Source organism: Zootoca vivipara, chromosome 13 (genome assembly GCF_965207765.1).
Source record: "Zootoca vivipara chromosome 13, rZooViv2.hap1.1, whole genome shotgun sequence".
In the NCBI taxonomy this organism is placed as follows: Eukaryota; Metazoa; Chordata; class Lepidosauria; order Squamata; family Lacertidae; genus Zootoca; species Zootoca vivipara.
This window is the reverse complement of record NC_142596.1, coordinates 53,729,122-53,743,265: the sequence shown is the minus strand read 5'-3', so window position 1 is coordinate 53,743,265 and position 14,144 is coordinate 53,729,122. Positions and strand designations below refer to the sequence as shown.

At 52.8% G+C, this 14,144-nt stretch overlaps 1 protein-coding gene across 1 annotated transcript; it reads right to left on the bottom strand.

Moving 5' to 3' along the window:
- Positions 1 to 1,411: 1,411 nt before the first annotated feature.
- TRAP1 (TNF receptor associated protein 1) lies at positions 1,412 to 14,103 on the bottom strand. Its single transcript, XM_035131480.3, has 18 exons — positions 13,989 to 14,103; positions 12,390 to 12,545; positions 12,178 to 12,260; positions 10,105 to 10,245; positions 9,634 to 9,705; positions 9,277 to 9,437; positions 8,776 to 8,885; positions 8,222 to 8,295; positions 7,242 to 7,397; positions 6,962 to 7,082; positions 6,782 to 6,851; positions 5,568 to 5,715; positions 5,172 to 5,357; positions 4,902 to 5,040; positions 4,588 to 4,673; positions 2,644 to 2,789; positions 2,274 to 2,346; positions 1,412 to 1,793 (listed from the first exon to the last, which is right to left on the bottom strand). Exons 1-18 carry the CDS (start codon positions 14,068 to 14,070, stop codon positions 1,692 to 1,694), a joined length of 2,106 nt encoding a protein of 701 aa, XP_034987371.3. The 5' UTR covers positions 14,071 to 14,103; the 3' UTR covers positions 1,412 to 1,691.
- Positions 14,104 to 14,144: the final 41 nt, after the last annotated feature.

The window sequence follows — 14,144 nt, the reverse complement described above, 5'->3', positions numbered from 1 at the left end:
GATGGGAATTGTAGTCCGAAAACTGCTGGAGACCCGAGTGGGAAACCCTGGACTGCGGTAGATGACCCCGGGACCCCCCCTCCCCTTCCAGACCCCCAGCTGATTCTTGCTCAGGTCCAAGGGCAGCAGAAGGCTGGCTGCTTGACTTGCCCCTCAAGGAGGCAGCTGCCTCGGGGTAGCCAAGGGCCAGGCGAGCTCTGCAAAGCGCCCGGACTGTGACGGCGCTGCCCCTTTTGCAAGGCACAGCGACCAAGAAAATTGGACCCCCGACACACACACACACGAGGAGTCTCCGCTGCACATTACCACACCAGTCCCTCACACACATTTCCCCGCCCTTCACCTGTCAAAGCAAATCCTCCAGTGTCAAGAGAAAAGAACAGCAACATCTCTGCAAAATAAAAAAATTCCTTCAGTAGCACCTTAAAGACCAACTAAGTTCTTTAAGGTGCTACTGAAGGAATTTTTTTATTTTGCTTCGACTCAGACCAACACGGCTACCTACCTGTAACTAGATCTCTGCAAAGGCATTGATTGCACCTGCAAAGGGAGCTCAGCTCAGGAGCCTGCGGTCTCCAACAAAGGAAAGCAGGGAAAGTGTCAATACCAAATGTAGCAATTCGCTGATAAATGTATCTATATAGTGGCTCAATGAGAAAACTTTAGAAATTCATAAGAAATCACTCGTATCAATCTTCTCCGTTCCAATGGCATTTAGGACCCAGGGAAGTGAGGTATAAGGTATAAGGTATAAGGAGGATATCCTGCCCCAAGAGTGTCAGACAGGTAGCCATCTCAATCACAATGCCTACCCACCCCATGTGGATGAAGCCCCGTCAAGACAAAGGGGTGTATTTGACGTGACTCGGGACCTGGAAACTGTAAATGCTTTCCTTTGTACTGTGATGGAGTAAGTGTGGAAGGCTATACAGTATTTGAGTGACAGGGGCATGCCTCAGGTTCTACCCGAGACCGCACCTTTTCTGACATATCTATGATGTCTTGATGATGCATTCTGGGAAACTTTGGGAAACTTTGAAATGAGATGTAACCCATTGATCGGGGCTTCTGTCTGCTCCTATGTTGTAGCTGGGAGCTTTGTTGCAACAATAAAGATCAGGCCTCTTGGCTGCTGGCCCGCTGCTTTGTTTCAGTTTCTTGGCTGTAGTCCATTTGACCTTCCAACCTAAGCCTGCGGAACTCACTGCTGCAGGAAAAGATCTGCTCCTTGCATCTGCCACTGGGGGCGGGGGGAGTTCTGTGCATGTTTAGAAGCACTTCGTCCTAACTGCCAGTACGTTTTGTGAACAGTGCGGAGCCACTCTCTTCCCAGGTGCACTGTAGAAGGGATCCAAGGACCACCCGCTCCCAGACAGGCTCAGAATAAAAGCAGGGCAAGACATTTCAGAACTGGGGGTTGAAAAGTCTTTACTTAGAGGTACTGCCAACACACGCAGCCTGAAGGGAAGTCCAGAAATGCACACTCTGACAGCCGGCTGCACAAACACACGTTTTGAAATAAAGGACAACGGCTCCACGAGGCTCTACTCTGACCCCTCTGCTCTTTCCAACGGGCCAAGAGCCGGACGTGGGACCCCAGGCCAAGAGCTTGCCCAAAGAGCAGGCAAGCCAGGCCAGACCCCCCTCTGAAGACAGGCAGAACTATCGCAGCTCTGCTCCAGGCAGGACTCTCAGTGCTTCTCCAGGGCTTTGGCAAGGAGCTCGTTCAGCCGGTTCACCATCGGCCGGGGGTCATCATTCAGGCCTGCTGCTATCATGGCGTTGTCGTAGATCTGCCAGCAAAGGAAGGAACAATGAAGCGGCTTGGGGTAGAGTGGGCTACCTTGTCTTGCTGTGTCCCAGGGTATGGCAGGAGCACCAAGGGACAGAGATGGGATTCTGCTGAATGCCAGCCAGGAGTGGGCAAGGAGAACATGACAGGAGGGACCCATTCCCCTCAGTAGCTGCTCTCCTAGGGGGTTGGAATACATGATCCGCTTGGCCCCTTCTATGATAATTCTATGATTCTTGTGCCCACCCCTCGAAGGCTCTCAGAGAAGCCCCAGGGAATCCACGTGGGGGTGGCAGGGGGTTACATTGTTCCCTGCTTGTGCAGGTGCCAATTGTTTCAGCTCCAGACATTGCAAAGGCACTGGATGCCTCCCCCCCCTTCCACTGCTCTCCTAGGGCATGACAAGACCCTGGCAGTCCATGTGTCCCTCCCTGTGTGTGCCTAGGCTTCTCCCCTGAGGAGGAAGCAGAAGCTAGCTCACCTGGTCAAGCAGCATAAGGGCCAGATCAGGCTGGCTGGAGCGGAGCTGGTTGAGCTTCTGGATCAGAGCATGCCTAGCAAGAGAAGGCGAAGGGGAAGATTGAGCACTGCAGCAGGCAGAGCGCATGGGCTTCCTCCCCCAAAGCCTCCTCTTCACCTCTCCCCAAGGAGAGCCCTTGCAGAGGCCCCAAAGGGAGGCGTCCGAAAGCAAGATATCCGGGTGAGAATGTGGTCCCCAGGGCATCACATCCAGGGCTGGAGGAAGCCCACAGGCCCTTCAACCAGCACCTGCTGGAAGGCAGATGTATTCAGAGCCCCCCTTCCCCAGGTCCAGCTCTGCCTGCCCCCCCGCCCGCCCCCAAACCCAATACCCGGTATTGATCTCCAGTGTGGGCTGCAGGATCTGGGCTCGCTCCTCGGTGGTCTTGGCCAGCTGCTGCATCCGGAGGAAGTGGCGGGCGGCACCCATTTCCAGCACGGTGATCATGGCCGGGTGCATCTCCAGGCGCGGAGTCACCTGCGGGAAGGAGGGCTGGGGCGTCAAGGCCAAGCTGCCCCTTCTGCCTCCCCACCAGGTCCCAGGAAGCAAGCCCCCCCCCCCGGCTGCTGAGAGGAAATGGCAGGCCGGTACATGGGTTTGCCCAGGTCCCCCCACAACCGCCCTGCTTCCAGTCATTTACGCTCTCAGCCCTTCACACAAACAGTCCCCACCATCCTGACACGTCACACTGTGGCTGCAGAAAGAGCTCCCAGTGACGGCCAATCCTGGAAAGGCCTCCCTGAAGCCCAAAGTCTTGCCAGGCCCAGCCAGGGGGCTTCCCGAGACCCAAGCCCTCAAGGTGGCCAAAATGTGTGCAAATGCAGGCCTCCCTCTCAGGCAGAGTGGTGCATGCTCTGCTTATCTCCTGCTTGGACTCCTGCCATGCAATCTACACGGGGCTACCTTTTTATTACGGTATTACAGTATTATTATTATTAAAGGTTTTCTTGATTGACAGAAATATATGCAATGTCTCTCGTAACAAATTGGTTTCAGTTTTGAGACACTGGGAAGAAAGAGGGGGATAGAAGGAGATGGGGGAGATGGGGGGGTCAGGTGACGGTGTTTCTATTTTACTTAATATAAGTTGGGGGGTTGTCAGCGTCGCTTGTGCAGGTTCTCTGTTGTTCCCTTGTGTTCCTTTGGTGGTGAGAGAGGTTGGGATCGGCCAAGGGTATGGTTGTTCATTTGTGGTTGGCTGTGGTGGTCTTTGTTTCATGTGTGAGTGGGGTGGGTGGGTGTTTTGGATCAGGTAAGCCATATTGATTTGTATGCTGATGGTGGATTTTTGTCATTGTCTTGTTGGGCTGTGTATGTGATAAAGGGGAGCCATACCGGGGTGAAGTCGTCTTCTTCTATTTGTCCCCGTCTCAGTTTCAGCTTATTGGTTAATTTTTCTAGAAGAGCTGTTTCCCATACTATTTGGTACCATTGGTCCATGCTTACTCCTGACAGGTCTTTCCAGTGTCTGGTTATGGTGCTTCTGGTTGCGGAGAGTAAGTGGATTATGAGTTCTTTGTAGTGTACTTGGGCATTGTTGTCTTAGAAAATGTTTAGAAAGGCCAATTATGGGGTCATTTCTAATGTTTGCTTCATTATTTTACTTATTTCCCGTATGGTTGTTGTCCAGAATAGTTGAATTTTGGGGCACTCCCACAACATGTGGAAATATGTGCCTGTTAGGATGCACCCTCTCCAGCACCCAGAAACTGCAACTAATCCAGAATGCAGCCACCAGGACCATATAACACTGGTTCTAAAGGATCTTCACTAGCTCCCAGTATGTTTCCGAGCACAATTCAAAGCGTTGGTGCTGACCTTGAAAGCCCTGAATGGCCTTGAAAGACCCTGAAAGCCACTATACCTGAATGACCTTGAAAGACCCTGAAAGCCACTATACCTGAAAGAGCGTCTCCACCCCCATCATTCAGCCGGGACACTGGGGTCCAGCTCCGAGGGCCTTCTGGCGGTTCCTTCACTGCTAGAAGTGAAGTTAGAGGGAACCAGGTGGAGGGCCTTATTGGTAGTGGCACCTGGCCTGTAGAACGCCCTCCCATCAGATGTCAAGGAAATAAACAACTATCCGACTTTTAGAAGACATCTGAAAGTAGCCCTGTATTGAGAAATATTTTGTGTCTGATGTTTTACAATGTTTTATGTGCTCTAAGCCACTCAGAGTGGCTGGGGAAATCGAGCTGGATGGGCAGGGTATAAATTATAAAATTATTCTAATTATTACTTACCCGCCCCCCCCTCCCCTGCCCTGGACCCTCACCTTGATGGCAGCAACCCGTGGACCAAGCGCATTCCTCATCCAGGCCAGGAGCTCCTCTGCAACCGAGGCACTCAGAGACTCTTCTCCTGCAGGAGGAGGAGGAGGAGGAACACAGTGGAATGGATCAGGGTGGGGGAAGAGGAGAGACACCCCTCAATCACAGCCTCAAAGTCCTTCCTGAGAGGGTGGGGAGTGCTGACAAGAGGCCAGCCTCTAGGACGCCTCCTGGGGTTTTCCCACCTCCTCCAAGCTAGGCAGCCAACTCTGCTTGAAAAGGGCTCACACCCTCTTCCCGCCCCACAGCAGAAGCCCACCTGGGTGCTTCTCCTCAAACTTCTCCTCCTTGTAGTGGTCGACGACGATATCCGTCTCCACAGACATCAGCTTCTTCTTGTCAAACTCCCGGAGGTGCAGGAGGGTCAGTTCATCAAACTGCTCGTAGCAGAAGAGCACCTGTGGGGCCCAAATGGGGGGGGCGGTGCTCAGTTCCAAGGAAAGGAAGAGTGGCCACCCCCCGGGCACAGGGCTTCCTCCTCTGAGCCCAGCGCCCAACCCTACAGGCCCCTCTTTGCTCTCCTGCTCACCTCCACATCCTTCTTCTTCATGGCTTCGTAGTAGGGCGAGTGCTCGGCCAGGTGGCGGTTGGGAGAGCACAGGTAGTAGATGTTCCGGCTGCCGGCCTGCATGCGGCCGGCGTAGTCCGAGAGGCTGGTCAGCTGGCCAGCGGGCAGTGCCGATGACTCGTAGCGAAGCAGCTTAGCTATGTCTTCCTGCGAAGGAGAGTCCCGCCGGTCACAGGGCAAAGGAGGCAGGCCCCTCGCCCCTCGCCCTTGGGGCATCCATTCCCCAAGTAAACCACTTTTGAGGATGTGTTTTACAATCACATTTTATGAAGTAGGTGGCACCACTCCCGGTTTCCCACCTCCCTCTGGAAACTTGGCAAGGAAAAAACCTCACCCACCAGCTGTCGGCCAACACACCTTGACATCCTGCTCAGCGATTGTGACAATCCCTTCGCGCATGAAGAGCCCGTAGTCCTCAAAGAACTTGGCGTACTTCTCAGGGTCCTTCTTGCTCTGCTCAATGAAGAACTTGATCAGCCTCTGCTGCAAGACTCCCCGGAGCTTCCTGCAGGACGACACCCAACATCAGGGAGACTGGGGGCAGGGGGAGAGAAGTGCCTGGAAGCCCCAAAGATCAAAAGAGGAGCAGGAGAGGCAGCGGAGGAAAGAAGCACCTCTGGCTGGGAGGGGGGGTTCTATTCTTTCCCCCCTTTACCAAGAGATCTGCCCAGGTGCCATGTGCAATCTCAATGAAGCTGGCATTGCTCTGTGACCAAGAAGCCTCCCTCCGCCTGCCGGGATCCCAACTCCTGGCATTAGGCACACCAGGTGCCAGGGCTGATGGGAACAGGAGTCACAGCAACACTGGGAGGGCCCAATCCCTGCTCCCTGGTGACCAAGCAGGGAGCAGGCCTGCAGGAGGAGGTACCAGGGCCCAGCCCAAAGGAGCAGGCAGGAAAGGGGGAGCCAATTTTTCTGGCAAAGGGTGTCTAAGGAGATAACAGAAATCACTGGGATAAAGCTGACCAAAAGTCCAGAGGTAGCATTATTATCAGTTTACAATGGGGTGGAAGGTTCGCAGGCTAGGAAAGACTTGCTCACAAATTTATTGACAGCTGCACACATTATTATAGCTAGGAAGTGGAAGGGGCAAGCAGAATATAAAATGGAAGAATGGTATAAAGAGGTGTGGGATATAGCTATTAATGATAAATTAACATGTGCCATTAAGGCAAGACGGGGAATATGCAGGAGAAGTGATTTTGAGGAGATATGGAGGGTGTTTGTAGAATTTCTATTGTTAAAATGGAAAGGGGTCAAACCATCACAAGAGGTGTTGAAATTGTGGGAGGTTGGATAGTTACAATGGAATGGTCTCAGTGGTGGGGTGCATTTTTTATTATTACTTTGTCAAAAAAAACAAAAAGGAAAGGGGAACCTTGGAGGGCCACTGCCAGTTAGAGCAGCCGACACTGGGCAGGGCAGATCAACAGCCTGTCTTGGGGGGAGGCAGATCAGCGAGCTGAGCCTCACACTCCCCCTTGCAGGCCACAGCAGAATTGCTTCCAGGAAAGCCCCAGGGCAGAAGGGTGGGCAGGCGCAGACACCGACACGGCCCACAGGTAGCTCACCTGACGAGTGCGCTCTCCTGGAGCAGCTCCCGGCTGAGGTTCAGAGGGAGATCTTCGCTGTCCACAACTCCTGCACCAAACAGAGGGAGGGGCAGCCTCAGGGGGGGGGCAAGGGGGAGCTGGGGCCCAGAAGCAACCCCCTTGCCTGCCCAGGGCACCTGAAAAGGGGAGGGTGGCTACCTTTCAGGAAGCGGAGCCATTTCGGCAAGATGTCTGCGGCTTTGGTCAGGATGAGGACCTTGCGGCTGTAGAGAGAGACGCTGGAGCCCAGCTCCCGGCTGACGTCAAACATAGAGGGCTTCTGGAGGCACAGGAAGTCATAAGAATGATGTTATTATTTGTACCCATCCATCTGATTGGGTTGCCCAGGTTGAAACCGGATATTCTGCCAGCCAGGAGGGACTTGGCTCAACCTCCCTTCTGGGGTGTGGCTGCCCCCCTCCTGCAGACCACTCCTCACCGCCTCTGGGACATAGAAGATGCTGCGGATATTGATAGGCGCATCTGTCTTGTAATGCAGGACGTAGCGCGGCTCGTCGTAGGCCTGAGCAATGAAGCGGTAGAACTCCTTGTGCTGCCAGTCCCCGATGTCCTTTGGCTCCAGGGTCCAGAGGGCCTGCGCAGAGGGAGGGGGAACAGGGGGGGCTCAGCTCCTGCCAAGGCCAGAGGGATTCGTGGGGTGGAGGCTGCTGAGGCATTCAGAAGGCGCAAGGGACCAAGGCCAATGCTGTCAGAAGGAGTTTGGTAGAGGCAAGCCCAAAACACCCGGAGGCTCCAGGAAGACCAGCAAAGAGGAGCCCAGAATCATTCTCCTCCTCCTCCTGCCCCCAAAGCGGACCAAGTGTGGGACTAGGAGGGCATTAGCAACCTTCTCCAAGCCACTACCCCACCCTGAAATGAAAAGGCCACGGGAAGAAGAAGCACGGCATTGAGAAGCACGTGAGAATAATAATAATAATAATAATAATAATAATAATAATAATAATAATAATATATTATTATTATTATTTATACCCCGTCCATCTGGCCGGGTTCCCCCAGCCACTCTGGGCGGCTTCCAACAAAACACTAAAATACAGAAATCCATCAAACATTAAAAGCTTCCCTAAACAGGGCTGCCTTGAGATGCCTTCTAAAGGTCTGGTAATTGTTGTTCTCTTTGACCTCTAGTGGGAGGGCATCCTCCACTGTCCTTTTGGGAACTCACAGGAGAGAGCAAGCGCTGCCCCTGTGCTCCAGAGAGGGGGCTGCTCCTCTGAGCCACTTGCACAGGACCCCCACAAAGCCCAGGGTGGAGGCAAAATCCCAGGCAGGCCTTTCCTAAGCCTTTCCTCTTCCTGACCAGCACCTTGTTCTGAGCTGGGCGGAAGAGGGCAGAAGAGGACCCTGGGGCCTCTGCACATTCAAGGCCCAGGCAGCACAAGTCGGCAGCCGCCTTACCTGCATGGCGTTGACACGCCGACCGTTGAGGAAGAGGGGGTAGCCAACAAAGTTGCTGTACTTTGTGATGACCTCTGGCGGAAGAAAGGAAGGAAGGAAGGGGTTTGATGATCAACCTGGGTCAACAGCCCTGCCCGGGATACCCAAACTCCAGAAGTGCCCACTGGCCCACCCACCCACCCAAGGGGGGCCCAGAAACACTCTGGAACAGCCCACAGCAGCCCACTAGGAAAGGAAAGGCGGGGCTGGATGCTGCGGAGATCCTGGAAGGCGGAACCGTGAGCGCATGGAGGTCCACCGCAGACATGTTGCACGTGGAGGACCAGAAGGGGTCAGAAAGGCCCCCCAGCCCAGTTAACAAGCCCAGAAGCCAGGGACAGCAAATCTTTGGTGGTGGCAGCTCTTTGGATTCTTGATCCTCACAGGAGATGCTGCCAGAGACCGAAAGTGGGAGCTTCTCAGTGCAAAGCCTTTCTCCCACCCCCACGCACATTCCCCAAGCCAAAGCCCGCAAAGCCTCCCTGGGGAACCCCAGCTAGCTGCAGGGGGATCACCTTTGACGCGCTCCTCGTTGGCGAACTCCTTGCAGTCTTCCTTGAGGTGGAGAATTATTTTCGTCCCTGTTTGAACTCCAGAGGCTTCCAAGATCTCAAATGTCCCAGATCTAGAATTAGAAAACCATTTCCTTAATAACAATTTAAACAATTTATTTAACTAAATCATTAACATTATAGGATATGTATCCGTGTTTGTTAACTGAGGTGGTTAAACCATTTTTTAAAATAAAAAAACCCTAGACTTGAGCTTTAGCACACATGAGAAACTTAAAACGAATCCTTCTTTCCTGATAAATAGCCTTTGGGCTATAATGAAACTTAAATGGAACACTACCTTTAGAAAGATTTTTCCTCTAAAAGCATTTTATTTTAAAAATCCAATTTAAATGGTAAAAAAATGATTTAAATTTAAAAAATATCCAAGATTTCTGCCCCCAACCTGCACTTCCTCCTGCCCGCCCCCTAGTCTTGCCCAGGTCCCTCCAGAGCACCACTTACCCATCCGAGTGCCAACAGTACCCAGGGCTGCCTGGCTCTGCGGACTGTGAGAAAACTTCCACCCGATCCGCTACCATGAAGGCCGAGTAGAAGCCCACTCCAAACTGGCCAATGATCCTGCTGCCGGCTTCTGCCTGGTTCCGCAGCGTGTCCAGGAAGGCCTGTGGACACAAAAGCCCCTTGCTTGCAGCCAGGCTGCCACGACAGATGTCTAGCCACTTCCCAACAACTCAAAGGTGGGTCACAAACGTGCCAGAAGCCAGTGCCCCCTCTCCTTGTAGCCTCAGGGATCGCTCCACCCTGGAACAGTGGCAAGCCTAGCTGCACCTGCTGTCAAAAACCCTTCTGCCCCGTTACCTTGGAGCCAGACCTGGCGATGGTCCCAAGATTAGAGATTAGCTCCTCCTGGGTCATCCCGATGCCTGTGTCCTGCAGGGAAGAGAATGGCAAAGACATCTGTGTCATGTCCTAGCCCCCACTCTGGAACAGGAAGGGCAAAGCTCTCTCATCTCCACAGACTCGGGCAAGAGAGAGATTTTGTTTCTAGCTGTTTATGAAAGATCAGCTCTGACCTGAGCAAAGCACAAGAAGGTTGCTCTATGGGGTCCAGCACTAAGGTCAGAAGTTAAGTCAGGGCCAAATCCCACCAGACACCAAGCTCATTGGGTAGCTGCGGCCAAGGCTACATCTCAAGCCAGGCAGTCTCCGCACACCAGTCCCCCTTGGGCCAGAGGCAGCAAAATCTCTCCGGTCCAGAGACCTTCCTTGGTAGCCCTGGCCAAGGAAAAGGAACACAGGGAGCACAAGGCACCCTCCCAGCAGCAGTACCTGGATGGTGATGGTTCCTTGTTTGGAGTCTGTCTCAAGGTGGATTTCCAGTTCTGGCAGGACCTCCCCTTTGGACATCATCTTGTGGCGCAATTTTTCTAAAGCATCACTGCAGTTGGAGATCAGCTCTCGGATAAACACCTGCAGGGAGAGGCCACACTGAGGCAAATGGGCACCACAAAGACAGCAGAGACTAGCCAAAGACAGGGTAGACTTCACACACCCTAACAGCAGGCATCCTCTAGAGCAGGCACGTCCAACAGGTAGATCGTGATCTACTGGTAGATCACTGGCTCCCCCCAAACTTTAGCTCCCGTAAAAAAAAAGCTCAAAAAGTTTGTCCTGCACCCCCCAAAAATGTGGCTTTACTCCTCCCTAAAAGGTCAACAACTCTGACCTGAACCCCCCCCCCAAAAAAAAACAGGGCTTTCCTCCTCCCTAAAAAGCTCAACAACTTCAACCTGAACCTCAAAAAACAGGGCTTTCCTTCATAGAAAAAGTTCAACAACCTGAAACGGGGGTAGATCACTGCCAGTTTTTAACTCTATGAGTAGATCACAGTCTCTTGGGAGTTGGCCACCCCTGCTCTAGAGCAGAGCTTTCCAAACTGTGTGTCGTGACATGTTAGTGTGTCAGCTGCAGTAATGCTGGCGGTCAACGAAAGAGGTTTAAAGACTGTCTCTAGGCAAATCTTTAAAAATGTAGTATAAACACCAACAATTGGGAAACCCTTGCCTGCAAGCGCTCCAACTGGAGAACAGCCTTTCCCAAAGGGGTCATGGGCTTTGAAGACACTTGAACTCAGGACACAAGGGAGAAACGTGCTAAGAGGAAGGAACGCTTGGCAAACCCTCACCATGATCTACTCCCACCTGGTAACCAATGTCCCCACTGTGGAAGGTCATGTGGATCCAGAATTGGTTTCCACAGTCACTTTCAGACTCATTGTTAAAACCGTGTTTATGGAAGACAATCTTACTCGGCTACGAGGGATCACCAAAGAAGAAGAAGAAGGTATGTCACGTGAATGCTCTCTACACTCATCCAGAGCCGGAAAGGGGTGAGTTTAACCTCCGGTTTGCTAGTAAAACTGGATTGCTCTGTTGTGTAATGTTGCACGTCTAAAAAGTATGTCACCAACATGAAAAGTTTGTTGGAGCTACCCTGGATTTGCAAGCACACTGCACTGCTGTCCCAATCTGATCTGACTCCTCAAGCCCTTCAACTCACTCCCTTTCTTGGAAGCCTGTTCTGGTTCTTGCAGTTCCCAGGAGTTGGAGGGCTTCAGGGAAGCTCCACGGACTATGGCGTGTGCTGCTTTGAGGAAAGACATGTCGGGCAAGCCCCTACATCAGCCATATCCCCTAAGACAGGCATGTCCAACAGGTAGATCGTGATCTACCGGTAGATCCCTGGACGTCTGCGGTAGATCACTGGTAGATCACTTGCTCCTCCCAAAGAAGCTGAACAACTGTGGCTGCCCTAAAAAAGCTCAACATCTTTGCCCTGCACCCCTAAAATGACCTGAACCACAAAAAACAGGGCTTTCCTTCCAAAAAAAAAGAAGCTCAACGTCACTTTCTTCCCTAAAGAAGCTCTTTGACAAATTTTATGTGAACTCCCCAAAACAGGGCTTTCCTTCTTAAAAAAAAGCTCCACAACTTTGACCAGAACCCCAAAAAGGGGGTAGATCACTGCCACTTTTTAAACTCTGTGAGTAGATCGCAGTCTCTTGGAAGTTGGCCACCCCTGCCCCAAGAGGTCCAAGGACTGTACAAGGACTGCTTCCCGACTGAGGTGAGAGGAGAGTCGAGTCTGTAACAAAGCGCGCCTGCTTTCCACCAACCTGGGGAAACTAACCAACCCACTGCAGAAGAGGTGCAGTGATTCCCTCCAAATGTCTGCATGGGGGAAGTTGCTTCAAATTAAGGCAGCAGCCCCTACCAGGGCTCAGGATCCTCCAACGAGGAGTTAGGGTCAAGCCACCTCAGCAGGCATGAGCAGTGGCAGGCCCTGGTTGCAGCCCTGCAAAAGGACCCTTGGGATGCACCAGGGCAGGAGCGGCTAGCCTACCTCCTTCTCCGAGTAGAGCGAGCGGGCCACGATATCCAGCAGCTCCTTGGTCTCTGCTTGAAACTCGTGCCTGGAGGCAGAACCTGCAAGATGGAGAGGAGGGAGAGGAAAGGGCTGCTGCTGCTGTTCTCAGCAAAGGGCTGCCCCTTTGCCCCCCCACAGCAGGGTGCAATATGGAGCATAGCTTGCCTCCAGGGGAGGGGGAGCCTGACCTGGGAGTGCCTCAGGGTTGCTGGTCAGCCGGTGCAGCGGAGGGGCCTCCTCATCGCTCTGGGCAGCTTGCGAGCTGTAGTTCTTCCTGGACGCCCAGCTCAGCCCTGGAGGCAGCAGCGAAGGGGCCGGTCGGGGCAGGAGTGCAGCCCTTGGACCTGAAACGAAGAAGCATTGGGCAGTGGGCAAGGAACCCTTATGAACACGGAGCTTTAGCGGATGCTACCCACTGTTATAAGAATTCTAAGGCCTCCAATATAGAATGAATGTTCATAAATGTACAAGGCAAACACATATGTAAGTATATAAACCACATCTGAAATAGTACAGGAGAGCAATCCTGAAGCCATTTGTCTCTCCCAAATTGACCTCAAATATTTCTCTGCAAGGAGGAAGGAAATGGGAAAAGCTTTCCAATTGTCTTTGGACTGTAGGGGCTGAAACATCCCGGCAGGCAAATACAGTCCAGCAAGTATCTGTTAAGCTGAGCACACTATCAATATGCTTAAGAGATTCAGGAACTATAGTATTGATGATCTCAACGGAATGGCCAGGCTACCCAAAACATGCAATCAAGAAAGGCATTTTCAGGTATCTTGGCAGACAGGCGAGAAGCAACACACTCAAATCTCTGCTGGAGGCTGCCTCCTTCTGTATGATGTTTTTTTGGGGGGGGGGTCTTGGGCTAGAGGGTGCGCAATTTCAAAAGTCTTTATAGATGCTTGCACACCATTGTTCTGGGAATCCTGTTGCAACAGTTACTAGCCACTTTGCTTCTCAATATACTCTGGTTGGCCTCTGCGTTCTCTCCTGAGGGACTCTAGATACCCCATAAGGCAGGGATGTCCAAGAAGTCGATCGTGGAGCACCCCTGATTGATCATGTGATCCTAATGGACCCCCCCCCCAAAAAAGCTCAACAACTTTGGTCAAAGCAATGGGTAGATCACTGCCAGTTTTTAGTGGGGGTAAATCGCAGTCTCTTGGAAGTTGGACATCACTGCCATAAGGGAATTTGAACCATGGTTCCCAACGTATGGCCCCACGGGGTGGGGGTGGGGCAATTTGATTTTTAAGAGGGGCAATTCGAGAATGAGTTATTAAGAGTGAATGGCCTTTCAGGCTTCCTCCACGTGAATAGATCATAGAATCATAGAGTTGGAAGAGACCACAAGGGCCATCCAGTCCAACCCCTGCCAAGCAGGAAACACCACCATATGCCTGTCAAGCCTCTGCTTAAAGACCTCCAAAGAAGGAGACTCCACCACACTCCTTGGTAGCAAATTCCACTGCCGAACAGCTCTTACTGTCAAGAAGTTCTTCCTAATATTTAGGTGGAATTTAGGTGGAGCTCACTTTTTGAATAATAAGAATTAAATGTCACGGGGGGGGCGGGGATCAGGATTTGAGAGATGCTTAGGTGGAGCCTGGCCAAGAAAAGGTTGGCAACCCCTGAATTAGACGTGTTTTTCTTGTAACGGGCCAGATCCGCGGCGGGGACGGGGCCTGCGGGGTCAGAGGGTCGCGAGGGTCACGCGGCGCCCAGGGAAACAGCCGCCGCCGCCTCCTCCTGGGGCCTCGCCAGGGCCCGGCCTCCCTCACCTGCTCCCGCCGCCGCCGCTCTCGGGCGGACCAGGAGACGGAGGAGGCATCGCCCGCCGCGCAGCACCTCCAACCTCGCCATCGCGACTTCTCTCACGCCGACCCGACTTCCGGCGCGGGAATAGCGTCATGCGAGCAGTAGCCGGCGCTCCCGTG

What these genes read in the sequence shown, in the direction of transcription:
- TRAP1 (XM_035131480.3), bottom strand. Translation starts at nt 14,070, where the DNA reads ATGGCGAGGTTGGAGGTGCTGCGCGGCGGGCGATGCCTCCTCCGTCTC. An exon ending in CAACGAGGAGCGCGTCAAAG is followed by an intron (nt 8,296 to 8,775) that starts GTGATCCCCCTG and finishes TTCTTCCGCCAG; the next exon opens with AGGTCATCACAAAGTACAGC. An exon ending in ACACTGGAGATCAATACCGG is followed by an intron (nt 2,347 to 2,643) that starts GTATTGGGTTTG and finishes TTCTCTTGCTAG; the next exon opens with GCATGCTCTGATCCAGAAGC.